The sequence below is a fragment of the Chinchilla lanigera genome, unplaced genomic scaffold (genome assembly GCF_000276665.1).
Source record: "Chinchilla lanigera isolate Chin_1 unplaced genomic scaffold, ChiLan1.0 scaffold00083, whole genome shotgun sequence".
Taxonomy (NCBI): Eukaryota; Metazoa; Chordata; class Mammalia; order Rodentia; family Chinchillidae; genus Chinchilla; species Chinchilla lanigera.
In genome coordinates, this window is record NW_004955484.1 from 8,950,780 (window position 1) to 8,977,955 (window position 27,176).

At 46.7% G+C, this 27,176-nt stretch overlaps 2 protein-coding genes across 3 annotated transcripts in view; both read left to right on the plus strand.

Moving 5' to 3' along the window:
• Positions 1-9,343, plus strand: part of Ranbp10 (RAN binding protein 10) — a 70,774-nt gene extending 61,431 nt beyond the window's left edge. Inside the window, exons 7-14 of the mRNA XM_005403623.2 lie at positions 1,202-1,314; positions 2,921-3,029; positions 3,130-3,278; positions 3,458-3,662; positions 4,415-4,536; positions 4,979-5,124; positions 5,431-5,542; positions 5,960-9,343. Coding sequence (XP_005403680.1) covers positions 1,202-1,314; positions 2,921-3,029; positions 3,130-3,278; positions 3,458-3,662; positions 4,415-4,536; positions 4,979-5,124; positions 5,431-5,542; positions 5,960-6,090 — 1,087 coding nt within the window. The 3' untranslated portion in view covers positions 6,091-9,343. The remainder of the gene's footprint in view (positions 1-1,201; positions 1,315-2,920; positions 3,030-3,129; positions 3,279-3,457; positions 3,663-4,414; positions 4,537-4,978; positions 5,125-5,430; positions 5,543-5,959) is intronic.
• A 3,174-nt stretch (positions 9,344-12,517) lies between these two features.
• Positions 12,518-27,176, plus strand: part of Gfod2 (glucose-fructose oxidoreductase domain containing 2) — a 46,495-nt gene continuing 31,836 nt past the window's right edge. The window contains exons 1-2 of one of the 2 annotated variants that reach the window (XM_005403626.2): positions 12,518-12,651; positions 12,748-13,187. The gene's annotated coding sequence lies outside the window, so the exon portion shown is untranslated. Of the gene's footprint in view, positions 13,188-27,176 lie in introns of both variants that reach the window. The other variant, XM_013503954.1, reaches the window with a different exon arrangement.

Genomic DNA, 27,176 nt, shown 5'->3' on the forward strand with positions numbered 1-27,176 from the left:
TTATATAATACATATTTTCATAAGAGGTTGTATGTATTTACTTCTTTCTTTGTACCAAGCACTTTACTTATATTATCTCATTTACTTATTAAAACATAGGCAACATACAGCCAAACTTCCATGCCTCCCACACAACAGCCCTTTGGATATTTGTGTTAATAGTAATAATGCCTAGCTAGGCGTGGTGGCACATACCTGCAATCCCAGCACTCAGAGGCTGAGGCAGGAGGATTGCTGTGAGTTTGAGGTCAACCTGAGCTACATAGTGACTTTAAGGCCAGCCTGAACTGCCTAGTGACACCCTGTCTCAAAAAAAGAAAAAAAAAAGTAATGATTTATGGTATGTTAGGTACATGTACCAGCTTCCCATAATGAATGTAATCATTATGTACTACAAACATGTACTAATAAAAATGAGAATTAAAAAGATAATAGTAGTGACATCAGATACATACATACCCCTAGGTATTCGCTCCTGTACACATCAGATAGAGTTTATCCTTGTGCTCTCCACATTTGTACACATGTGCATGCACATACGTGTCACTGCCCAGCCAACTTTGAATGGGATTAAATGGTCACTGGGCATTAGATCCTTTTCCAAAGATTATGTTTCTATTGGCCCTGCTTGTACTTGCCCCTTCCTTGCAAAATCAGTCTGATATCTTGGCATCATGGGCCCCTGAGCATGTAGTATAGCATAGAGTAACTTGGCTCATAGTTTAGCTCCCGTCACTAGAGTCAGCGCTGCCAAGGGGCAGTTTCATTGGAGGAGTGGGACACTTCTGCCTGGTGCCAGCAGCTGCAGAGTAGCCCCTGCATCTGTGGGGCAGGTGTGTGTTTGCCAGGTATACACTGGCAGGGCAGTTGCCATCCTGCCTGGCTGGATGCCATTTTTAGAAGCCCTGGGTGAGACCATCAGCCATCTCTGGGCTTGCATTTCATTAGGAGGCAGCTGCTCTGTAAGCTTGGGGCAGCCGCTCCTCTGAGCTGTGAGCATAGATAGGATAAGCCCTTCTCCCACCTAATAAGAGTGAACACTGTGGGAAAATTTCATTTTGTTCCCATCCCTTCAGTTTTTGTGGATGCTGTATCTCTAAAATGTGTTTGTCCAAAGCTCTTGGGGGGTAGTCTGGCCCATCAAGTGGTCAGTGAGAAATACGGTTCTTGAGTGTCACCTTGAGCTCTTCCTTTTTTCTAGCATGGTCTCGTCTTACCTGGTGCATCATGGGTATTGTGCCACAGCCACTGCTTTTGCCCGAATGACTGACACCCCAATTCAGGAAGAACAGACGTCCATAAAGAACAGACAAAGTAAGGTTAATTCTCCTCTCCTTTCCTACCCTTATCTGTCCCTAACTGCTCTGTGGCTCATGCCAGCCCTGGTTAACCTGTCAGGAGTTCATTCTTCTCTGGTGTTCACCACTTTGAAGAGCAGCCCTCTGCCCTAGGCCAGCCCTAGGCCTTGAAGCTATCCTTCCTTTAAAACAGCACTGCCCAAGCCAGATGTGATGGCGCATGCCTGTAATCCCAGCACTCGGGAGGCTGAGACAGGAGGATTGTTGTGAGTTCGAGACCAGCCTGGGCTACAAACTGAGCTCAAGGCCAACCTGAACTGCAGAGTGAGACCCTGTCTCAAAAAGACCAAAAAATAAAAAACAACACTTCCCAGACCTGAGAAGGTCTCAATGCATACTGTCCAGACCAGGTACAGGCTAGGCCCTGGCATGGCTAGATCCCACTCTTCCATGCTTGTTTCCTTGCCCTTAAGACTTAGATTCCACACAGCTTCCTATTCATTGTTTTTTAGAAAAAATATTTGCATCTTACCAGACCAACTCCCTGCTTTTCCTACCATTTATTCACCCAGCCTTAGTAGTTTTGCTTGTTCGTAGCTAGAGAGAGGACTGAACGGTGAGACAGGGTGAAGCTGATGCTTGGTGGCTGCTGTGATAGTGCTTCTCTCTTCTCCCCACCTTGGGCCCTTCCGTTTGCAGATAACCTAGTTCTTCTTTGGCCAAAGGCAACTCTCCTGATGTTCATACAGGCCTATGTACTGCCTCTTTCTTTTGGGGCCTTTCACGGAAGGTGGGGTGGGATAGGACACAGGAGATAGGCGGAGAGGAGTGTGAGGGTGAGTGGATGTATGTGTCTGTGAGTGCCTGCCTGCATTTCTCTGAGCCTGTCGTCTCTGTGTATGTGCATGTGTCTGTGTCTCCCAGAGAAGCTGCATCAGCCAGACAGACCAAAGGAGATCCCAGACTTGGGATCTACAAATGAGAGAGCCTCAGACCCAGAAGTTGCTCCCAGCAAGATGCACCAGCCCCCAGGGCAAAAGTGTGAAGGCAACAGATGTTTATGGCCCAAGAGGTGTCAGCATCAGAGGCACCAGCGTGAGGAGGATGACCTCCTGTCCCAACAGGGAGCACACTGCAGCCTCTGAAGACTGCCAAGACATGGGCCCTGTCCTGAAACCAGTGCAGTGCCATTGCTTCTCCCATGCAAGGCCTAGAAAGAAAGGCGCCTGTCTGAAGCAGAGCCTTCAGGCAACTTGTTGCCCATCCCCAGATCATAGGCCCTCCTGTAGCTAGGGCCTTCCTCCTAGCCAGGTCCCTGACCACCTGCACTCCACAGGAGTGGGCCTTCAAATTCCCCTCCTGCCTCTGGGATGCAGTTTCCCTTCCGTTTTCCCCTCTTACTCTTGAGGACTCCCTGTGCACAGGTTCTGCTGTGGGGCTGGACAGCCAGGTCCTCTCCCCAACCACTGATTCTGTGAGCATCTCCAGTTGACAGGGCTCTCCCAGCCAGCCCATCCGACTCTCTGCTGGCCCCTCCTCTGAGGCTGGCCAAGTCCCAAGCATGTGCTCTGAAGAGAATCTGTGACGCTCACTCACTACTGCTATGTTTTTGCTCTCTGCAGAGATCCAGAAGTTGGTACTAGAGGGCCGAGTGGGTGAGGCCATTGAAACCACGCAGCGCTTCTACCCTGGGCTGCTGGAACACAACCCCAACCTCCTCTTCATGCTCAAGTAAGTCCAAGCTCTAATCCTCAAGCCCACCCCCTCAGCTGGCTGCAGGAAGCTGCAGCCCGGGCCAGGCCCAGAGCATGCTGCTCTGCTCCCTCCACAGGTGCCGACAATTTGTGGAGATGGTGAATGGCACCGACAGTGAGGTCCGCAGCTTGAGCTCCCGAAGCCCCAAGTCCCAGGACAGCTACCCTGGCTCCCCCAGCCTCAGCCCCCGGCATGGCCCCAGTAGTTCCCACATGCACAACACAGGTCAGCCACTCTCCAGAGGGCTCTGGGAAGGAAGGCCACCCCATATGCCCTTTTCTGCACTGGGTTCAGGACTTGCCTGCTGCTGGATTGGGGGGAAGGGAGTGGGAACTACTGTGGTTATCCCCAGGGCCCAGCTTGATGGCAAGCTGTCCCCTCCTCTGACTATCCCTGGCTTCTAGGAGCAGACAGTCCCAGCTGCAGCAATGGCGTCGCGTCCACCAAGAGCAAACAGAACCACAGTAAATATCCCGCACCTAGCTCCTCCTCCTCGTCCTCGTCCTCCTCGTCCTCTTCCTCCCCGTCCTCCGTCAATTACTCCGAGTCCAACTCAACAGACTCCACCAAGTCCCAGCCCCACAGCAGTACAAGTAACCAGGAGACCAGGTGCCTGTCTTGCTCCACTCCCTCCGCTCTGCTTCCATGCTGTGCCCACTGGGCCCACTGCAGTCTGTCCTTTAAATACTACTCCCTGCCCCTCACCCCACCTTCGCTGCTGTTCTTTGCCTGTAGTACTAGCTGTTGACCTGCCAAACCAGTCACTGGCTCTGGCTCCTGGCCTTACTCAAGATTTAGCTGGCAGTTTCCTTAGACCTGGCTTTCTCTGGAGGTTCTGGACCTGCCGGGCAGAAGGGGTTGTCCTCCAAAGAGGCTGGGCCCATCAGCGGTCCCAGGATATATAATGAAGGGGCTTTTGTGGGATCTGGCTTCTGCACAGCCAGGTTGGCAGGCAGGGCATCTGGGCTGCAGGCTGCAGCTCTGGGTAGCTTTCAACAGATCTTAGGTATACCTTAAGGCGCACCTGGGTTTAGCTTCCATTCAAGGCCACAGAGATCCCCAGTGGGTCCTGTGGAGCCGAGGCATTGAGGATGTAGAAGAGGTCTGTCAGTTTAGGAGAGCCAGAGAGGGGAGAGTCATGGAGGCAGAATTGGGACAAGAGTGAGAATCAGGTGACAGGCCTCTGGGAATAGCTGTGGTAGAAGCCAGGTCTTAAAGACAGGGAAGCTTGAGCTGTCTTTTCATGCTCCTGGTGACCCTCAGCTTATGTGCAGTGATCGTAGCTAAAACCTGAATTGAGGCCCAGCTAGGCTGCTTGAACCACATCCCCTTAGCCAACTCCCCTCAACTGTTCTCCACAGCGACAGTGAGATGGAGATGGAGGCAGAGCATTACCCCAATGGTGTGCTGGAAAGCATGTCCACCCGCATTGTCAATGGTGCCTACAAGCATGAGGACCTGCAGACAGATGAATCCAGCATGGGTAAGGGCCATGCCCTAGCATGAGCTACCCTGGTGTTCCCTGAGAGGCCAAATAGAGGGGATGGAATGGCAGGCTTTGGCAGTTTGAAAACTCCAGCCATACCAGGTTCATTGCCTTGTTAGCCAGTCATCGATAGGTCCTGGAGTTGGCTCCAAATGTATACAAAGGTCCAGGCTGCTGCCAGGACCAGGGCATTTGAGGCTGGAGGAAATTCAAGACTGTGACACTCAAGTGTGTACCATGTGTCTGTGCAGGGCGGCAAGAGTGAAGCTGGCCTTCTGTCAGACCCCTAGACTGTGGGCGAGGTGGATGAGAGCACCTCTGCTCTGGCTGCTCTTCTAGCCTTTGCTTGCCTGTAACAGAAGCTGTTGCTTCCTTGGGTCCTTCTTTCCCTTCCCTCCTCACCCCTGCTAATGTGTTCTCCACTGGCCTCTTGTTGCAGATGATGGGCATCCGCGGCGGCAGCTCTGTGGGGGCAACCAGGCCGCCACAGAAAGGATTATCCTGTTTGGCCGTGAGTTGCAGGCACTGAGTGAGCAACTGGGCCGTGAGTACGGCAAGAATTTGGCCCACACAGAGATGCTGCAGGTAACGGACAAGCCAGGTCTTCACACAGAGCAGGCCCCCTTTTGGTGCTGAGGCAAGGTATCTCTAGGAGGGCCCAGGGGCAGCAGCAGTAGGGCAAAGCGGGCTCCAGTGTGGTCTGCAGTAAGAAGTGTGGTATCTAGGGTATACCCTATCCTCTTCAGGCTCTGGGGAGGATGCAGCCTTGCCCAACCATATGTCCAAGTATGGTGAGTGCTCACTGGACACCCTGAAGTCCTGTCCCTTCTAGAATCATGGAGCTGTGTGTGGTGTGTGGTACAGTCCTCTCAAAAGTGCTCTGTCCCTTAGGATGCCTTCAGCCTGCTGGCGTACTCAGACCCCTGGAGCTGCCCAGTTGGCCAGCAGCTTGACCCCATCCAGAGGGAACCTGTGTGTGCTGCTCTCAACAGCGCCATTTTAGGTGAGTGCACGGAATAAAAGCAGACACTGACCCATGAATGCCCGTGGCAGTCTGTTCATCTCATTCCCTGGAAAGAGCAGAGGCCCTCTCTGATGACTTATTGAACTCCTGGGCTTCCTGGGCTGAAACTAAACCCTGACCTCCCTCTACCCAACTGAGTTGGCTGCTAGATCATGAGTCAGGCCAGAACTGCGGACTCAAGCCAGCCCACTGTTCTAGAGAAGGCTGAGGTCCTCAGGTTCCTTGCAGTTCTTCGCATAACTGCAGGGCCATGGCTTAGTGTTAGGACACTCACACAGACACTGAATACTGTTTTCTAAGAGATTCTGTTTTCCCCCACCTTCCACCCGCAAAGGAACTTTCACCTGGGCCCAAGTTCTGGGCAAGGCAGTGACCGGGCCTTAATCTCCTCCACAGAGTCTCAGAACCTGCCAAAGCAGCCCCCTCTGATGCTCGCCCTGGGCCAGGCGTCTGAATGTCTCCGGCTTATGGCCCGAGCAGGCCTGGGATCTTGCTCCTTTGCCAGAGTCGACGACTACTTGCACTAGCTGACTGTGCTGGCTGGCACCACCTGGCCCTCCTTCGGCCCCAGGACCGGAGTAGCCCTGCTCGCCGTAGGCACCTGGCACAAGGACCTGGAAGCCATGGGCAGAGTCCATTCCTCTGGCCTCTCCCCTCCCCCCCTTTTCTCTCCCCTTCACGTGCAGCGGCCTGTGACACAGTATTGGCTGGTTACCCTCATGTAGCGCCTTCTCCTTCAAAGGGAGTTTTGTTTTGAGGAGGGGTTGGGGTTTTTTAATCTTTTTTCCTCCTGACTGAGCCACCAGTGTTTATCTCGGGAGAGTTTGTGCTGAGCTGGTTTCTGCTAATTTAGTGATGAAACCTATCCAGGTTGGTGATAGCTTATTATTTTCATAAGTAAAAAAACAAATGAGATTATATATATAAATATATATATTAAAAAAAGACACAGTATTTATCGTAGCATTAGTGGTCCAGCACCTCTTGGGTGAGGCTGTCCAGACACCATGTGTTTTTATTCGAGTCCAACTCATTAAAAAAGAATCATCTCTGTCACCTCAGCCAAGTGATTTATTTTAGGGTCCCCTTTTGCTGAGCCACAGGCCCAGTTGCCACCCGGGGCAGCTGAATAGGCATTAGGGGCCACTTGATGGGTAGGGTCAGGCTAAGCTGGTATGCAGCAGTTTAAGAGGTGTAAGTCCCTAGGCCCCTGAGAGCTGGACTGAGCAGAGAACTGCAGGGCCAGGGTCCAGAGAGGTGATGAGTTGGCCCAGGGCCACACAGCAAAAGCAAGGGAGCAGAGGGTCCTGGGCCAGCACACTGTCTACCACTATACCCTGCCTCTCACTGCCTGCCTTGTCCCTCTCTCATCTCTTTAATGCCCTGCCTTCCCTTGTTGTTAAGATGGCCAAATAATTAATTTACTGTCATTTGATTGCCTGGAAACTACCTGCCTTCCACCTGAGAGCTGCTGTGTGTCAGGCTGCCAGGAGGAAGACTACATTGCCAGGACAGAGGCCCTTGAAAACAGGGACTGCTTTCTTCCTGCCTGGTTTTCACCACTGCCACACAGCTTTGATGGAATTGCTGCTTTCTGTGGAGAAGCTGGTACCTTGTTGAGGCAGATTTTTGAGCTGCTCATCCTTGGAGTGAATGGAACCTTTGACCCCTGGGCCAGGCCTCACTGCAGCTATACCAGGCCACTCCCTATATCTTGGCCTCAACCATTCTTAGGAAGAGGAAGGGACCCCACGGGCTTACAGACATCCTACCAGCTGTTTCAGATGGGTCTGCACAGCTGGTGGAGCAAAAATTGTCTCACTACCACAGGAAAGGCTGAGAAGGCTGCCAGTACTTGGGTGGGCCATCTGAGGAAAAGACTGGCTACCCAGGAGGAGGAAAGGGAGGAGGCCTACACAGAGGAGCATCTGGAGAGGCTGAGATTTCCATACCTGCTTCACACTGTGAGTGAGAGCGCAAGCAGTCCCTGCAAAGATAGGGTCAGCCTTGGAAAACCCAGAAGTTGAACTTCCAGTCCTTGTTTGCACTGGGCTCGGTAAGCTCCTGCCCCATGTTAGTGGACATGTGAATGTTTGGAATGGCCCTAAGGTATTCTGTGCCCACCAAGCCTCACAAGGACCACAGCTGGACAATAAGCAAAATGACTGAGGTGGACAGTTGCTGGTGAACGGCCAGGGCCCTTCTCCTGAGATCTTCCAGAATTTTGCCTTGGGAATAATCCTATAGGCTTCTTTTTCTTGGTCCTGCCATGGCCCCAGCTGGCATCCCACAGACCATGACCCATCAGGAGGTAAAGGAAATTTCCTGTCTGTAAAGGAAATTCATCCTCTGCAAGGATGCAAATACCAAGCTCCAAACTCAGAGGTTAGGAACATCAGGCTGTTAAAATGGTCAACCTACCAGGATTGGGAATTAAAACCAGAGGCTCTTGCAGCTGCAGTGGAGTTCAGAGAATATCTCCAGCAATCTTTTACAGATAAACAGTCCTAGGAGATGAAGTGACTTGGCTAAAGTCATGCAGCAAATTAGTGGCAGAACCAGGACTAACCTAATCCCTGAGGATTGGGCAATACTGTTTAGTCCTGAAGCTGAATGGTGGATGAGCTCTGTGAAGAGTTGGTTAGGTTGACATGGCTTCCAGCAGTCTCTGAGCAGCTGATACCTTCAGTAGTATGTCAGGGATGGGGTTGGGTGCCTGGACTTGGGTTGTGGAGTGGCTGAGAGAGGGTTCAGGAGGGCTCTGGACAGCTGTGTGCTGCATGGGGTTGGGTGTCTGTCTGGCTCACATTCAGTACCCATGGCCACCTCCCTGTTTTCTGTGCCTTATCTCACTGTTTCAGCTGAGTCCAAGTTGTTTACTCTGTTCCTCTCCAAGGGGCTGTCTGTCCCAGTTGGACAGCTCATGTTTGGGACATAAGCCTTTGCCCCACAAGCTGTGGAGAGGGCCAAAACCAAGCTGCTTGAGCTGGCTGTCTTGCTGATAGTCCAGGCCCGCCTGCAGCTGGAGGAGCCCCTTATATACACCCAGTCCTATCAGCCTGCTTCCAGGAGCCTACAGTACGGAAGGCACCTGGGAGCAGCCCGGTGAAGGGCTGGACTGACCCGTGGGTGTTAAGAAGCCCTCACTCTTTCAGGTCATCCAGCCCTGGGGGAGCAGCCTTCCCTACTCACCTTCCCCTTCTGACACCAGATGGTCGCTCCTTTCAGAGTGGAAACTGGCGGACCACTCAAAGAAAGCCAGAACTTCCTATCCCCACCCATATTGGTCTGTGGCTGGGTGCAGGTTGTCAGAACAGGGAAGTAGGGACTGCCTAGCCACCCAGCGCCTTCCCAGCCCATAAGCAAGCACAAAGAAGACAAGACAGAGGACTGTTGGAGCTGAAAGTTCCTTTGGTTGCTCACAACTCAGGTATGCATGCCGTGTGGCAGCTGGACAGCAGAGCCCTACTTGACCACCAGTCCTGGGCACCTGGACCTGCAGCCAGAAGGTGGTTTCTGGCTGCCCCAAGCGCCCACCTCTTTGCATAGGGTTTTCCTCCATTAGTGACTACAGCTGAAACAGACATCCTCCACATTGTGCACACTGGTTCTGCCTTTGTCCTCGCAAGTTGATACTTGGCATTAGCATGAAACTTGTGGGCATGGGAGGGTTGAGAGAATTCAACACAAAACATCCTATTAAAATTTTACTTGAGAGATGAAAAAACTCCTGTTGTATTTTGACAGAATTATTTTTATTAAAATACACATCCATGAGCAGTCATGAGTGTCTGGTCTCTGTTTTGAGTCTTACTGGGGTTGGAACCCCTTTTGTAACACATCTTGGCCTATGGATGCATTTGGCCCTTTTCAGCCCACCGTTTGAGTACTCTGACCTGTGCTGCCTCAGGGACACTTGAAACTTCAATGTTGTAAAGACCCCAAAGAGGACAGGTGCTTAAGCTTCAGTTCTCTCCCTTGGCTGGGTGTGGTGGTGCACACCTGTAATCTCAGCACTAGGGAGGCTGAGGGAGGAAGATGCTACAAATTTGAGGCCAGTGTGGGCTATATAGAAGTTCAAGGCCAGCATGAGCTACATAGCAGGACCCTGTCTCAAAACAAAACAAGATAAAACCAAAAAATCTCTTCCTTGAAAGAATTTTCACCTTAGACCAGGAAAACAAATTCAAGTTCAGAAGGACCACAGGTGGTCTTCCCAAAAAATAAGATTATAAGAATGCAGTCATCCCTCGTATCCACTGGGGCTTGGTTCCAGGGATGGCCACCCTTATACCCCAATGGATATCAAACTTCTTGGATGCTCAAGCCCCTTATTTAAAATGGTTTAATATTTGCATATAACCTGCACACACATACTTTTATATCATCTCTACATTACTTCTCATACCTAATGTAAATTCTGTAAATTATTATACTGGATTTTTTTAGGGAATAATGACAAAAACCAGGCTTAGTGGTGCACGTCTGTAATCCCAGCACACTTGAGGCTGAGGAAGGATGATTCCAAATTCAAGGCTAACCTGGGGTACATAGCACAAGGCCGTCCTGTACTATATCAGCAAAAAAGAATGACAAGGAAAGGAAACAAAATCTGTACATGGTTCAATACCAAACAAAAAAAAATTTTGGCAGTACCCAGGGCTTTCACACTCAGCTACAGTCCCACCGCTTTTTAAACTTTTGAGACAGGGTCTTGCTAAAGTGCCCATGCTTGGCTTGAACTTGAAATCTTCCTGCCTCAGCCTCCTACAGTGCTTGGATTACAGGCACAGCTATCACACCTAGCACAATTTTTTCTTTAATAGTATTTTTGTGAGATGTTAATTGAAGCTACAGGTGCAGAACTTGTGGACACAGAGAGCTAACTATATTCCAAAGATCCCCACCCAAATACTAGTCAGGGCACCTGAGTACCTCTCTCTTGAGGGCTACTAAGGAGGATCACTTTCAATCTGAGTTTTAAACCCCAGCTCAGCTGTTTACTAATTTGGTGACCACAGGAAAACAAGCTGCAGCTGGGATCGAGTGCTCCATGCATGCTAGGTAAGTGCTCTACTATTTGGCTGCATCCAGCCCAGAGTTTCAGTTTTCTGTTTTTGTGTTTTCTGTTTGTTTTCTGAGACAAGGTCTCACTATGTAGTTCAGGAGGATGGCCTCAATTTGCAGCAATACTCCCAAGTGTTGGGATTACAGATGGGAGCCTCCGTGCCCGACCAGGTTCCCATTTTTAAAATGTGGTTAATCCATCCAGCCTGTGGAAGGGGGTGATAGCATGCACACAATAGGTTCTGGCACATTGGGATGCAGTACTGGTGAATACCTTCCCTCCATGAGGATGCTCCCTGGTGTGTCTGGCCGCTACTGCCTCATTCTACCTCCTCTGACCTCATAATGCCAGGGTTTTTTCCCGGGGAGGGATACAGAGGATCATGCTAATCCTCTGTGGTACTGGAAAGAGATTGGGAGGCAAAGAAACTAGCTAGGAGGCTACTGTAGTAGGCCACAAATAAGAGAGCAGGGATGAAAACTACTTAGGAGATAAGGCACAACATTTGTGTTGGTGATCAATGGTGAGGGAGATGTGACGGGACAAGGCAAATGCAGACTTTGGAGTGAGTGGCAAAATATATATGAGCGGAAAGAAGGAGGTACTGGCTATGTCACTGGAGTGGGAAGGTTTGCTGAAGAGATGTAAAATTATATCTCAGGTAGACACAGTTTCTGAAAAAGTTCCTCTGAGGTGCAGTAATCAAGAAAACTGTCTCTCGAGTATTGGTCATGAATACTGACAGGTAAGTGTTAAGATGTACTGCATAACTCTGAGCTTTTCAAATTTGTATTACTTAGTTCCCTCTTAAAGGACTATAAAGATTGGGGCAGGGGAGGGTGTTTGCTGGAATTGAACCCAGTACTCCATGCATGCTAGGTAAGTGCTCTACTATCTGGCTGCATCCAGCCCAGATCTTTTTGCGCGTGTGTGGGGGAGTGTTTTTTGGTCATAGTAGGTCTTGAACTCAGGGTCTCAAGTGTACCAAGTGTTCTACTGCTGAGCTACACCCTCAAGACCTAAAGAATTCTTAAGTCAGAACTAAGGGAAAGAGAGGAAAGAAATACCAGATTAAACACCAAAGTCCTGGTTTCATAAGTAAAGTAGGAGTAGATTTATTTTCCTCCAGACTGTTGGTTCTCAAAAGGGAATGATTTTGGCCCCAGGGGGATGTGCAGCAACGTCTAAAGATAGCTGCAACTGGGATTAGAGTGCTACTGGCATCTCCTAATGCAGAATTAGCAGGCCTAACATGTCAACAGAAACCCTGCTCTAGAAGTATGGAGCTTTGAATAATGACATAAACAGGTCAAACACAGGCACCCTTTCTTCGGCTGTTCCCGATCTAGGGGAGGAGGCAGGCCATAGAAACAAATTAAAATTTCTCATCACTTTGAGAGCCTCTCGTGCTGATAAGAAGTCTTGTCCGTCCAAGCCAGGTACAGCCCGGCAGCTGGTCAGAGAGAACTACCTTAGGTCAGCTGGTCATGTCCTCATCACAGTGTGCTCCGGAATGGCTGGAGACCCTCCTGATGCAGCCACGTGGGAGTCCCAGAGTCATCAGGCGAGTCAGACAAGTAGGGATGAGCTCCCATGCAGAAATAACCGATTACATTTCCAACACAGCCGGTTTCACACGAAGGCCAACCCGCTTGAGCAGTTTGGTGAATCAAAGGGTAGCCTGGCTACAGCATTTATTTAGTTAGGACAACATAGGCCACGGTGAATAGGTAAAGGGGAGCTTGGTACAGTGGCGCACAAATGTAATCCCAGCTACTCGACAAGCTGAGGCAGGAGGCTTGTAAATTGGAAGCTTCTCAAAACAGAAAATAAAAGGGCTGGGGGTGTGGCTCGGGGAGAACACTTTGTAGCATGCGCAAGGCCCTAGGTTCCATGTCCAGTACAAAGGAAAAGAAAAGGGGACTGAGGTCACAGTCTAGAAGAACACTGACATTTAACAAACAAAGAACATCCAGAGGAAGGGGAGCCCAGACAGGAATATGAGAAAACAGGAAAGCGAGTCAGTAGGAGTCTGGGAGCCAGGAAGTCCGACAAGTTCGAGAGATCCGGCCTTCTGCAAAGATAAGCTATTGTCCAAAACTTTGCTTCATTATAGGAAAACCAAAGTCGACCACAATTTCTAGGACCTTCTCATTCTTGACAACAATTCCCAGACCCCAGAGAGACCAAGGGTATAAGCGGACAGGCACCACCGCTTCCGCTGCCGGAAATACACACAACACCAAGACCTCCCAGTTGGGTTATTTAGGCCCCACCCCCAACAAGCGAGCATGCGCGGCTCCCTGCCCCAGCCCCTCCCTCTCAGGCCCACCCCCCCCTTTACGGAGCATGCGCTGTCCTCCCTCGGTCCCGCCCCTCCCTTCCAGAGCCCTGGGTTCCTTAGAAACCAGGCGGCGTGTTCCCGGTGTCCGGGCGCTACCTTATCGTACCCGCTCAACCGCACCAGTCTCTTTCAAAGCAGGCGGGTGGCTTCCGAGACCCGTCTGGACCCATGGTTTCCGGTGCGGCGCGGAGCGGGCGATGCCAGCGTGCCAGGTGAGAGGCGGCCCTCGGCGGCGGGCGAGGGTGAAGGAGGGCATGGCACGGCCGCAAGCGGGTGCCGGGCCTCGTCCACCGCCCGGCGCCCGAGGTGAGACGGCCAGAGCCCGGCTGGAGGGGGCTGTGCTAATTGCCAGCCTCGCAGAATGTGAGGGTCGCCCAAGCGTTCGTGTTCTCCACCTCAGAAATAGAACCTGCATGTTTGGTCATGGACTTGCAGAATTTTGGATCCTGGAGGACCTCGAACATAGCCCATGCCTTTACAGAGGCGAAAACCTAGTTTCTCCAGGTTGAGAGCAGACTTTGCTGAGCAGACTCCCTACCTGTGTGAGGATGGACGCTTATGGATGAGGATGTGTGTAGTGTGCAAGCCTCAGACAAAGGACTTGTGCGGTAGCTGGTCCAACCCTCTTTCACAATGAGATGGGACTTAGGGGATAAATCTTTTAAAAAACGATTTTTAAAAGATTGGTGGTTCATACCTGTAATCCCAGCTGCTGGGGAGGGTGAGGCAGGAGACCCGCCAGTTCCAGGCTAGTCTGGACTCCGTCTCAAAAAATGAAAAGAAGAGGGGAGAGGAGAGAGAAACAGGTGTTCTGGTGACAACTGAGACGGTCTGTCTTGGCTGTGCCAACCCCTGGGCACCCTTTGGCCAGTCCTTGGTCTTCCTTTGAAGCTCAGAATAGAATTAGATGGACTTGTGGAGACAAAAGGTGAGGTACGATATTACTATGAAAGCCTATCATTCTTGAATGGTGAGGGAAAAAGAGGGCTTGTGAATGGTTGTGTGGAGTTTACTTTCCAGACTACAGCAAAATCTAAAGAACAGGACAGGAATGGAAAAATTTAAAGCTACGTTGGAGGCCGGGGATAGGTATATAGCTCAGTGGCACAGCGCCTGCCTGGCAAGTGCAAGGTCCTGAGTTCAGTTCCTGGTACCAAAAAAACCCCAAAACCCTACATTGGGTGGACACCAAGGCTATTTATATTTACAGTTCCCACAGTATCATGCTGAGGGCATATGAGGAAGAAAAAGAAAAGGCTAGATATCATCCTTGTGATCTATGAGGCACAGAGGCCTCAGAAGGAAGACCCCATAGCATATGGCCCCTCAGTTGAAGGGAACAGCATTTAAATTACTAGAGGAAGACACTTCAAATGTTACTGTGTTGTGGAAGATCCGGAGAAGACGGTTGTCTTTGAGTGAGGCAAGCTAAATTCATTCTTGATGAGGAAAAGCCATTTCCTTTTGAAAAGCTGCACCAGAGAACAAAAGAGTTTCCAGGTCATTCATTTTACAGAAAACATGGAAAAAATTACCCTTTGGGGCTGGGAATTTAGAAAATCTGTGTGGTCCAAAAGGTGAAACTTTTTAGCAGGCAGTTCTGTTGGTAGAATTTCCATTTTATAGATGAAGATTCCATTAAGAGAGGTGTTTTTCTTACAACCTGGTTGTCGCACTTTTCCTATGGAGTGATCAGTCTGGTCTAATCTATTTTTTTTTAATTTGCAAAGAAAATTCAGATATATGATTTCTGTAGTAACTGTAGAACTCAATAGTAAGACAGCAATGAAGAAAAAAAGGCCTAACCCCTTCCCAAACAAAAGGCTTACAAATGTGCAATATGAGCCCTTTGTGCTAGTACATGACTGTAATCCCAGTGCTCTAGGAGGCTGAGGTATGAGGATCCCAAATTTGAGCCCAGCCTGAGCAATTTAGCAAAACTATCCCAGATTTAAAAAAGGAAGGGGGAGTGAGGGCTGAGATTTTTTTAGCCCAGTGTGAAGGTCCTGAGTTCAATCCCCAGTATTGTAAAAAAGAAAAGAAAAGAAAAAAGCAATATGGAGAAAAGTGTGTGTTTTGTTTGTTTTTGTCTTTTTGAGACAGAGTTTCACTATACAGTTGAGGCTGGCCTTGAACTCACTTTGTAGCCCAGGCTGGTCTTAAACTCGAAGCTGATCCTTTTGCCTCAGCCTCCCAAGTGCTGGGATTACAGGCATGTGCCCCCACACCCAGCAAGTGTATGATTTTTAAAAGGTGGTCCCTGATTCTAATCACCAAGGTCAAAGTGTTGCTAGCTTGATAAAACTAATTGCCAGTGTATATTTGACTTTGTAGCAGGATTCCCTTTCACAGAGAGATTAAGAGAAGATATATTGAAAATATCATTTTTTAAAAAAATATAATGTTAATAGGTCAAATCAGTGTAAGGAGGAAAGCTTTGTCTTAGGTGCATAAATGAATGCCAGACTATAACTGTAGATATAGCAGCTGTGTATTTTATTGACATTTTCCACCTGTGGTATTTTGTGTAGATATCTCAAAGATAATGAAGCATTATCAGAAGTCTGCATAATCTATGGAGAAAATCAGTATTATTAACCAAATTCTGTCAGGAAGACTTCCTGAAAATAATTGTATTCTATGTAGAAATCCGTACTGCGTTAGTGTTGACTCAGGTGGAAGAAAGAGGCCAAAATCCAGATAAGGATGTAGGGGACCCAGTTGCCCTCTACAGACTTGGATGGGATGTGAGCCTGTGCCTTGAAAGTAAGTGTAAGCACTGCTTGAGTGAGTGAACTGTTGTGAAAAGGTACTTCTTAAATGCAGCTGCCAAGTACTTCATGGAATGCCACAATCAGAAAGACACTTGTTTTTTTATTTTTAGAGGGGAGGGTTAGAATTGCAGAGAATTCTCAAAGCATTTCAAAGTTGCTATGACAATGAAACCTTTGACAAGTAATTACGCCATTATCATGCAACTAACTGAGGGCAGTTATCAAGTCTGACCTGTAATAAAATAATCAACAGTATTTGACAGGCCAAGCATGAGGAAACTTTACCAGATAAACCAGTAATGCTAACAGGATCTACTTTCACTGAACCTTTTTTTTTTTTTTTCTTTTTCTCTGGGTTGAACATTGAATCCTAGGGCTTCCTATAATTCTACCACTTAGCTACATCCCAATCATTTTTAAATTTTATTTTGAGTTCTATGTCTTGGTGCATGCTTGTAATCCAGGAGGTTGAAGCAGGAAGATTGCTGCGAGTTTGAGGCCAGCCTGATGTACATAGTGAGACCCTGTCTTAAAAAAGAGAAAGAAAGAAAGAAAGAAAGAAAGAAAGAAAGAAAGAAAGACAGACCCCTGTTAAAGTGCCTTTAGAACTGGTTTGTGAAAGGAGTTTGGAAAGTTTTAGAGATATGTGTTGGCGGAACAGTCCTAGAATGCTGTGAGGCAAGCTTAATGGGAGATTGTGGTTGGTGATCAAAAGACAAGAATGCTGATAGAAATGCATATGGTTAAAGACCAGGGTGAGAAGATTTCAATTAGGAACAAAGACTGTATTAGCAGTTGAACTTAAGACCATGTATGTTACACTCTGGCGGAAGATTTGTCTACATTTTGCTCATGTCTTGAGACTTTGTGGGAGCAAATTGAGGGCGTAGACTAATTCGGCAGGGAAAATTTCAAGGCAGCCCAACATTCAGGCTGTGGGATGGGTCCTGTTAGGTTTTTTTTGTTTGTTTGTTTTTTTAGCTCTACAGCACAGCTCTCTCAGCTAGCTCTGAGTGATTTAAAATTTTTGAGTTTCACCATAAAGGAAGCTCCTGTAAAGTTGATGGCTAAAAAGATGGAGCAGAGGAGAGAGTAGCCTTAAAAGGAAACCAAATGCCGGGCATGGTGCTACATGCTTGTAATTCCAGCACTCAGGAACCAGTCCAAAAGAGAATCCATGGGGGCTATAACCACTGTCAGTTGGATAGGGGGAGGGCCACCCAACCTCTTTAGAGATTGCATCTCACCACAGCTTACCCTAGGTGCTGGTCATAGAACTATAGGATTTAATGTTTGCCTTACTGATTTTGGTCTTGCTTTGGTCCAGTTTCTATCCTCATGTTGTTTACTTTTGGGAATGTTTACCCTGAGCCATTGAATATTGGCAGTGTTTAACTTTTGATTTTACAGGGGCTCACAGCTAACAGTTTGCCCTAAGTCTCAGAGAAGAGATTAGACTTGGAGTTTCAAGCAGTGCTTGAACTGATAGGACTTTGGTAACTCTTAAGAGATAGACTAAATACAATTTGCATAAAGTATTTTGTGGCCAGGGATGGAACAATATGGTTTAAATCCAGGTGTTCCCCTAAAGCTTTATGTGATCATAGGTGGGACCTTTGGAAGGCAATTGTATTATTGGGCTGTATAGCTGACTTGATATTAGCATGTAGGGTCTGGTCATAGAGGTGGGGAGCTGGGGGTGGTGCCTGTAAAGGTTTATCTCCTTTCCTGGCTCCTGCCTTGATGCTCTTTATTTCCTGGATGCAGGGTCTCTGTGCCATGCTGTCCCACCTTGGGGCCAGCCAACAATGGACTGAAACTTCTATAAAGATGTCCGTATTATATCTCTGTGACAAGAAAGTTAATGAAACTCCTTTTTAAAAACAGGAATGAAGCCGGGCTTGGTGGCGCATGCCTGTAATCCTAGCACTTCGGAGGCTGAGACAGGAGGATAATTGTGTGTTTGAGACCAAGTTTGGGCTACAAAGTGAGCTCAAGGCCAGCCTGAACTGCGTAGCGAGACCCTGTCTCAAAAAAGACAAAAAAGGTCTGGGGATATAGCTCAGTGGCTCAAGTGCCTGCCTGGCAAGCGCAAGGTCCTGAGTTCAATTTCTGGTACCAAAAAAAAAAAAAAAAAAGTAAAAATAAAAACAGGAATGAGCCAGGTATGGTGGCACACACCTGTAATCCTAGCACTTGGGAGCCTGAGGCGGGATTGCTGTGAGTTCCAGGCCAGGCTGGGCTACATAGTGAGTTCAAGGCCAGTCTGAACCTCATAGCGAGACCCTGTCTCAAAAAAAAAAAATGTGCTCACTAAGATAGATATGGTGGTATAAGAGGATCACTGAGAGTTCTAGGCTAGCCTATGCTACATCTTGAGTTCAAGGCCAATTGGAACAACATAAGGAGACCCTGTCTCAAACCAAAACAAAAATGAGTTCACTAAAGTATCATCACATCAAACCAAGACAAAGGAAATGAAAATTTTCTCTTAGAAAATAGAGATTAAGTGTAGAAGATGTGAATATTTTTGCATTACTTAAACACACCTGACCTGTATCTGGAAGTACTTGTTCTTAGTGCTTGCTCTTAAGAGAGTTGCAAGTAGTTCCTTTGTGCTTACATACTGTCACTTCTCAAGGTAGCCAGTGATAAAATACATACTCTGGGTTCCAGGATAGCTTCAGAATTGGGGAGGTAAGGGATAGCTCACTCTTCTGCAGCCTCCTAAAATCTTTTCTGAGAGCCGCTTCTGTCAGGGTTTCTATCAGTTCTCTATAATAAAGGTTTAAGAACAAAGGCTGTGAAAAATGGAAACCAAGTACTGAGAGTATACTTTCCTTCTCAGCCAAGATAGCTGTGTTGCTCCCCAGCTGTCAACTGTTAATTTCTTAAGAGAATAGAGAACTCCAAACTAGAGAGAACTCAAAAGTATTCTACACGGCTTTGAGATTTACCATATACTTTATATCCTGAAAGTTTTTATTATTTACTTTCACAGTTATCTTTTGCTTAGTGTTACGGCAAAAATGCAGGCTGTATTCCACAAGAGACCAAAGAGAAAAGACAAAGTTTTAATTTAGATTGGTCATGTCTCATCCCGACTTGCAAGTCAGGGAAGTGGGCGTGGACCTGCCTTTGTTCCCAGCTTATATACATTTTTGGTTTCCATGGTAACAGATTGGCATGTTGTAGCCCTGGCCACATGTTGTTGGAATGATAACCTTAGGACAGGCATGGGTAATGTATACCTATAATCTCAGCAGCACCTATAATCCCAGCACTCTGAGGCTGAGACATGAGGATCATAAGTTTGAGCCCAGTTTGAACAATTTAGTAACTTAGTGAAGGGAGACCTTGTCTCTGGGAAAAAAAAACAAACAAACAGTGGGGATGTAGCTCAAGGTGAAGGCCCTGGGTTCAATCCCCAGTCGTGGTGGTCCCTGGTCCCTGGTCCCACCCCTCCCCAATTATAACCTGAAGCAAATCCTGTAACCTCTAGACCACAACTCCTTTCTTTCCTTTTTTTTTCTCCTTGATACTTGGGTGGCCCATAATTTCCTAACCTGTATAGTATGTAACACAAAACAAAATAAAAATGACATCAATGTCTGACACTAGAGAAATGAAAGACTAGTTCATATAGTCAGTGATATATCATAATGCTTGAACTAGCTGAGCATGGCGCACACCTGTAATCCCAGCCTTTGGGAGGCTGAGGCAAGAGGATCATTTCGAGTTTGAGGCCAGCCTGGGCTACATCGTGAGCTCAAGGCCATCCTGAACTGACACGCTGTCTCAAAAAAAAAAAAAAGACATAATGCTTAAACTACTTGTGAGGACTAGAGATGCAGCTCAGGTAGAGTGCTTGCCTAGCATATGCAAGAACATGGGTTCAATCCCTGGTACTGGAAAGAAAAAAAGGAAACTACTGATCCTTTGCTATTTTGTACTGATCCTTTGCTATTTTGTAAAACGTTGTCAATCTGTTAGTATTTTCCTCCTTTTATTTCTAAAATTAAAAAAAAAAAAGAAAAAAAAGGAAACTACTTAAAATAACATGAAAAAATGTTTATGTCGAATGGTAAGTGAAAAAACTCGAGAAAACAAAATTGTGAATACAGTTCAATTACAAATTCATGAAATAAATGTAGGCTCGGCATGGTGGTACATGTCTGTAATTCTAGTACCCTGGGAGGCTAAGGCAGGAGGAACACAATTTTGAACCTAGTCTGGACAACTTAGCAAGATCCTGTCTCAGGGTAAAAAAAATGTTTAAAAACTGCTGGGAAGGAAACTCAGTGTGAAGACCCTGGGTTCAATTCTCAGTACTGAAGGAAAAAAAATTTTTTTAAAGTAAAAAATTATTACCAAAAAATATAAGAAGAAAACAGTAATTTTCTGTAATATACAATACTTTTTATTGAATTACAGTTTTTTCATTTTCTGAGACAGACCCTTGCTATATTGTACATGCCAGTCCTGAACTCTATGTAGCCCAGTCTGGCCTTATGACCCTCCTGCCTCATCAGGCTCTCGAGTATTAGGATTACAGCACACACCACCCAGTCTAGAAGAGTTTGTGGGGTTTTTTGTGGTTTTTGTTTTGTTTTGTTTTGTTTTTTCAAACAGGATCTCACTTTGTAGTTGAGGCTGTTCTTGAACTCACTATGTAGCCCATGCTGGCCTTGAACTGTCCTCCTGCTTCAGCCTCCCAAGTGCTGGGGATTATAGGCATGTACTACCATGCCTGGCACAACACAGTTTATGATACAGGACATCTACAAGTTTGAGGCCAGCCTGGGCCACATAGCAACTTCAAGGCTGGCATGGACTACATAGCAAGACCCAGTCTTAGGAAACATTCGCACATACATACCCAGTCTCAAGGAAATGTACATATATACATACAAGTTCATGTGTGGGATTTGGGGTGTAGCTCAGTGATAGAGTACTTGCCTCACATGTATGAGGTCCTGGATTCCATCCCCAATACTGCAACAAGTAATTTTAAAAATCATGTGTGGAACAATGCTGGCAGGGACTGGGCAGCGTAGATGTTTCCTATCTCAGGTGTCAGTGAACCTAACAGTAATGAGGTTACCTAGATCATAAGTTTACTTGTGTATAATTGAAAGGTGAGTATACAGAACTTACAAGGCCGGGCATGGTGGCGCATGCCTGTAATCCCAGCATTCAGGAGGCTGAGGCAAGAGGATTGTTACGAGTTTGAGACCAGCCTAGGCTACATAAGTGAGCTCAAGGCCAGCCTGAACTGCATAGCAAGACTCTGTCTCTCTCTTTTTTTTTTGGTTTTTCTCCAGTACCGGGAATCGAACTCACGACCTTGCACTTGCCAGGCAGGCGCTGTGCTGCTGAGCTAAATCTCCAGACCTGCAAGACTCCGTCTCAAAAAAAAGAATTTACAGTCTTTCCTCAGGCTTGACTTTTCCTTCCTTCCTTCTTTCCTTCCTTCCTTCCTTCCTTCCTTCCCCCCTCTCTCTCTCTCTCTCTCTCTCTCTCTCTCTCTCTCTCTCTCTTTCTCTCTCTCTCTCTCTGTCTCTCTCTTTTTTGACACAGGGTCTGACTGTGCAGTTTAGGCTAGTCTTGAACTCACTTTGTAGCCCAGGCTGGCCTCATAGCAGTCCTGCTGCCTCAGCCTCCTGAATGCTGGGATTATAAGCATGCACCACCATGCCTGAGACTGCTTTTTCTTTGGTGCTTGTTGAAAGATTTTGACCCTTAAAATTTCTTTTGTGCTTGTTGATGGGTGGCTTTCTGCAAAAAGGGGACTGCACATTGCCAGTCACTGGGGAACTGTTTTATCTTCCCAGTGACTGGTGGCCAAATAACCCAAGTGGAGAACGTCTATCTGGGTTGCTATGTCCCTGGGTTCCCTAAGAGTGTTATAGTGGAAATCAAGAAGGAATTCGGATGAGCCACCCAAAATGTCTTTTGCTGCCACAAAAAGAGCAGAGCACTTGTATCTGTAATGAAGGTTGAAAACAAGGAAAACTTAAGTCATTTAGTTTTGTCCACCGAAAACCGTTTTTGTTGTTTTTATTTCAGGGATTGAACACGATGCCTTCACATTGACCTACATCTCATTGAAAAAACGTTTGTCATGATAATTAAAAACTTACTTATTGGGCTGGAGATGTAGTTCAGTGGTAGAGCATTTGCCTAGCACGTCCAGGGCCCTAGTTTCAATCCTCAGCCCTACAGAAACAAAAACCTCACCTTTTTGGGACCACAGGTGAAACTAAAGTATATAGTATACTTCCTTCTAGTATTAGCTACTTCACACGTCTTATATACGAGTGCTGTACAGAGCAGAGTCTTTGTTCACATGCTACCACAGGGAATGATCTTTGTTTTTGTTTTTTGGGTTTTTTGGTACTGGGAATCAAACTTAGGACCTTGTGCTTGCCAGGCAGACACTGTGCCGCTGAGCTATATTCCCGGCTCAGCAGGAATGATCTTTAGATACTGCCCATATTCCTGGGTCAGACTAGTCCTTGGTCTAGAGAACGGCAAGAAACGAAACTGTAAGCTCCAGGAACCTGGCCTGTTGGATCATTCTTGTGTGCCCTAGGTTCATATGTAATGCCTGATTCATTGTGTATTTAAAAACATTAGGAAATAGCCTGGTGTAGTGATTCATGCCAGTAATATCAGCACTCTGGGTAGTCAGGTAAGAGGATCACAAGTTTGAGCCCAGCCTGGGCAACTTAGTTTACTTAGCGAGACCCTGTCTCAAAATAAAAAATTTAAAAAGGGATGTGGGTGTAGGTCAGAGTAAAAATGTCTGGCTTTCTTCCCTAGTACCAGAATAGAATAGGAATAGGCATAGGCATACACATAGGCATAGGAATAGAATATAGAAAAGAATAGACTGGAGTGAATGAGTACAGGACTATAATGACTAAATACTGTACCATTAAAAGGGGAAAGGTGAGGAGGAGATTTCATATTGAAGAAGCTAATAGTCACCCAGCTGGGAATTTCTAGTAGACACTTAGTATGGAGGTGGAGTTGTGTATTGTCAGAGTTGGAGATAAGAAGTTAGGAATATTTTTGTGGGAGTCATAGTGAAGTTGATAGATACAGTTACTTGGAGAGAGAGTAGGGCTGAGGATGGGAATTTTGAGGTTAGGGTCAATCTACCTCTTGCTGTTAAGCAATAGAAAAGGATAATACTGTTATTGCCATATTTTTTAAATCAATAAAGGGCTGGGGTTATATTTCAGTGGTTGAACACTAGCATGAACAAGGCTATAGGTTCAATCCCCAGCACTGAAGAAAAAAAAAAACAAAACAGTAAAGACATAATATAGATTATAGACTGGTGCTTTTCCTGTTATTATCATCTGCAGCTTTTTACACTTTAAAATTTTAAAATTTGTTTTCTTGAAACAGGGTCTCACCATGCAGTTCAGGCTGGCCTAAAGGTCACTACTTGGGCCTCAACCTTCCAGAGTGCTGGGGTTACAGGCTTGCAGTCATGCACTCAGTGTAGCTGACTGTTTTATGTACTGGTTCCTCTCCTGGAACATGGGTGGAGGAGGGTAGAGTGGGGAGTTGGTATCTATACTCTGGTTTCCTGATGGCTGCCTAGGAGTTTACTGCCCTGACAACTTGTCAAGGTGGGGAATAGCATTTCTTTCCCCTGCCCTGGTTCTGTGTTTTGCTCTTTGTGGAAAGACAGAATCTGTGACCATGTCATGGAGTCAGTGTAAGTTCTGTTCAGAGAAACAAATCACAGGAAAACTAAATTTTCTCCATGGTCCCTTGAAAGCCAGGTCCCAAAGCATTAATTTTATATATATATATATATATATATATATATATTTTTTTTTTTTTTTTTAATTTTTTTTTTGGTATTGGGGCTCAAACTCAGGACCTTGAGCTTGCGAGGCAAGTGCTGTGCTACTGAGCTATATGCCTGGCCTATAACTGTAATTTATAAATCTCCATCCTGATTTCTTTACTTCGGCTCTCAGTTTTCTGTGGAAACATAAATACAGGGAAATAAACTTCATGCCTATTTGAAGCATTAGTGTTACTGTTTCAGGCTCTTTAAGTTGCAGGTTGTTAGTGGGGAGTTGTAACTGTACATAGTCCTTTGGCCATGAACATGCATCTGGAACTCGGAAGCTGCATGTTTGTTCCGAGTTCAGGCTCTGCTGGTAAGGTATACCTGTCTTTGCTCTGTGGGTCCAACTCTGCTACTTAGATGTTGTTTGCCTGTCTGGCATACTGCCTCAATTCTGGAACTCAAGAGGGCCAGAAGAAAGGCTGGAGGACAGTAAGACATACCTACCTAATTCTTGTTGCTAAGGCTGCATGGAAGGCATTCTTGTTTATTTCCCAACAGGTTACTTCTTTCTGCAAAACAAAAAATTGGTCTTTTTTGTTTTTTTGAGGCAGAAGCTTGCTATGTAGTTCAGGCTGGGCGTCACCTCACTATGGAGCCCAGGCTGGCCTCAAATTTATGGTGATCCTCTGCCTCTGCCTCCCAAGTGCTGGGACTGCAGGTGTGTGCCACCACGTCCAGCAAAAATTTGGTCTTTATTATCCCTCCTTCCCCCTTTTTTGGCTGGGGATTGACTTGAGGGTCTCTCTCAGGCCAAGCACAAACTCTAGTACTGAGTTACCTCCCAGTCTCTCTATATATTTTTAAATTTTATCTTCTTTGCCTTTCTCTTGTGTTAAAGATCCTTTTGCAACTGGTTATTAAGTCATGGCAACCTGTCTTAGGATAATGTTCCACAATATCATTCAGCTTGTATGCCCCGGGTAGTTCATAGTCTTAAAATTTTTAGGTGGACACAGTGGCATATACCTGCAATCCCAGCACCCAGGAGGCTGATGCAGGAGTATCGTTGCAACTTCGAGGCCAGCCTGGGCTACAAAGTGAGCTCAAGGTCAGCCTGAACTGCACAGTGAGACCTTGCTTCAAAAAGACCAAAATAAAAGTGGTGACACACACCTGTAATTCAAACACTCTAGGAGGCTGAGGCATGAGGATTGCCCATGAGTTTGAGGCCAGCCTGGGCTACATAGTGAGTTTAGGCCTACCGTGAACAACATAGACCCTGTCTTTAAAAAAAAATCCAAAGCAGAACAACCAGTGTAGGAGTCCAGTATAGTAATTGCTAGCCTATTGAGTACAAACATAATGAGAAAGTGGTGTGGTGTGGTAGATAATAGGTTTTTCCAGTGCAGAGAGAAGTAAAACAGAATAAAATGCCTTTATGGTGGACGCGGAAAGGCCACAGGAGAGAGAAAAACGTGGCCTCCACCGATCTTTCATGAGGTCCAAGGTTAAATAGCCCCAGGCTGGAGGCGGGGTTTAGGAGGCGCACTGCCTGACATGGCAGACCAGGATTGGGTGGGAGCACGGGAAAAGGGAACAGGATATTACAAAAAGGGAAGTAGGAAGTTGTAATTTGACACAGTGGAAGAAGGGTGGGGCTTAGCACATGGCCTTTAGTGGCCTGTGCCATATTAGCTGGATGCCATGGTGACTCAGCACCATACCACATGACCTCCAGTGCCATATTGGCTTGGGTGCCATAGCAACTCAGCAGGAATTACAGCGGGGCAAGAAACCAATCAGTCCCCTCTTTTGGTTAGTGGGGGGGGCGACGACTCTTCTTAAACTGCTTCCTGCTGAATAGGGGCGTCGCTATGATAGGGGGCGAGGGGACGATGGGTGTTGCTTCCGTGGATGCCAGTGCTGGGGATGTCTACTAGAGCAATGAGTTCATTGGCTGTAATTACGCAGAGCCTGGATTGAATAAAACTAGACAAAAGTTTAAAAATGCAGGGCCAGGGGCTGGGAATTTAGCTCAGCGGCAAAAGCGCCTGCCTGGCAAGCGCAGGGTCGTGAGTTCGGTTCCCGGTTCTGGAGAAAAACCAAAAAAAAAAAAAATGCAGGGCCATACAAGTAAACAGGTTATTATCATGATTATAGGGCCTAGAAGAAGTATCAAGAAAGGTGCCCATGACCCAAATGTGTCATTCCACCAGGACCTTGGTATAGGGAGAGATAGTTTGTTAGCTCTGGGCATTTACGCTCAAGCCAGGTGTGAAGATTTTTTACCTTGTCCATAAGGATCCCAGATTCATTTACAAAGTAGCAACATTCTTCTCCTAACATAGCATAGGTGCCTCCTCTTTCAGCTGTCAGGATGTCAAGGGCACATTGATTTTGGAATGACTGCAGCAAGGCTATTAATTTGGTTTTGAAGGATGGCCTGTTTTATTACTTTTACTCTTTATTTAGGAGAGAGATCAGCTATGGTATCATTTAAGGCCTGATGAGTATAGTTACTTAGGGCCTTGATATGTATCATGTAACACTCTCTTTAGACAAGATCTGGTAGTTTTTAGTAACATAGCATATGTTACTAGAATATGTTTTTAGAACCTAGCATATGTTTTTAGAATCTAGCATATTTATCGTTTTATTATGGCACTGCTTTATACATCCTGTATACTTTTCTGTTGGATGTTTAAGACCAAGTTAAAGCGAGACCTGTATTAATTAAAATTAACTCCTTGCTATCTATCAAGGTCAGTTAAATCTCCTCAGGATTTACCTTGGAACCATGTACAGCACCTCTCAGTACTTTAGTCAGTGTCAGCCATTTGGATGAGTCACGGCCATTGCTTGACCAAGGTGCTTTCTGCGAAAGCTTGGGAGACTTTTTCTCCTAGTGACTCTCCTTAGGCACACTATACACCATAGAATCATTTTCCTCTGTGGTCCCATAATCTCCTTGATCAGAAGATCAGGGACTCAACTGAGTTATATGATGTTACAGCAGAGATTCTCTTATGTCCTGAGTCTTTATTGACCTCAGAGGCCAAGGGCCAGAGGTGAGCTAGTCAAGGCATGGGGCAAAAAAGAAGAACAACCTTGAGAGGAAATAGATATTGTACCTGGAGAGGATGGGGACCCGTCAACTAGTTGTTGGGGAGGAGAATGAGACTGAGCATGAGGCTGAGCGAGTGTGACTGAGGGCGGGGATGACGGCGGAGGAGCGGAGAGAGGAGTAGGGTCTGAGGACAATGTGTGGAAAGTAGCAGCTAGGCGAGCTGCAGGTTTGGGAGATGGAGAAGGCTCAGAGAATGGCAAAGAAGGGTAGAGGGAAGAGGATTCCGCTGCTGGCTGAGACGGATGGGGCAAGCAGGTTTGCCCATCTGGCTGATTAGGATTGGGCCGAGAGGAAGAGGGTAAAGAGTCAGCTCATGGAGACTGAGGATACGGCGGAGAGGAAGCAAAGGCAGGAGGAACATTGTCAAGAAGGTCAGAAGAGGTTTTAGGAGGAGATTCTGGCGGTGTGGAACACGCCAAACAGAGTTGGGCAGTCCTACATGCCTGGAGGAGAGGAGGAGAGAAAAACGCGTCCTGAGAGC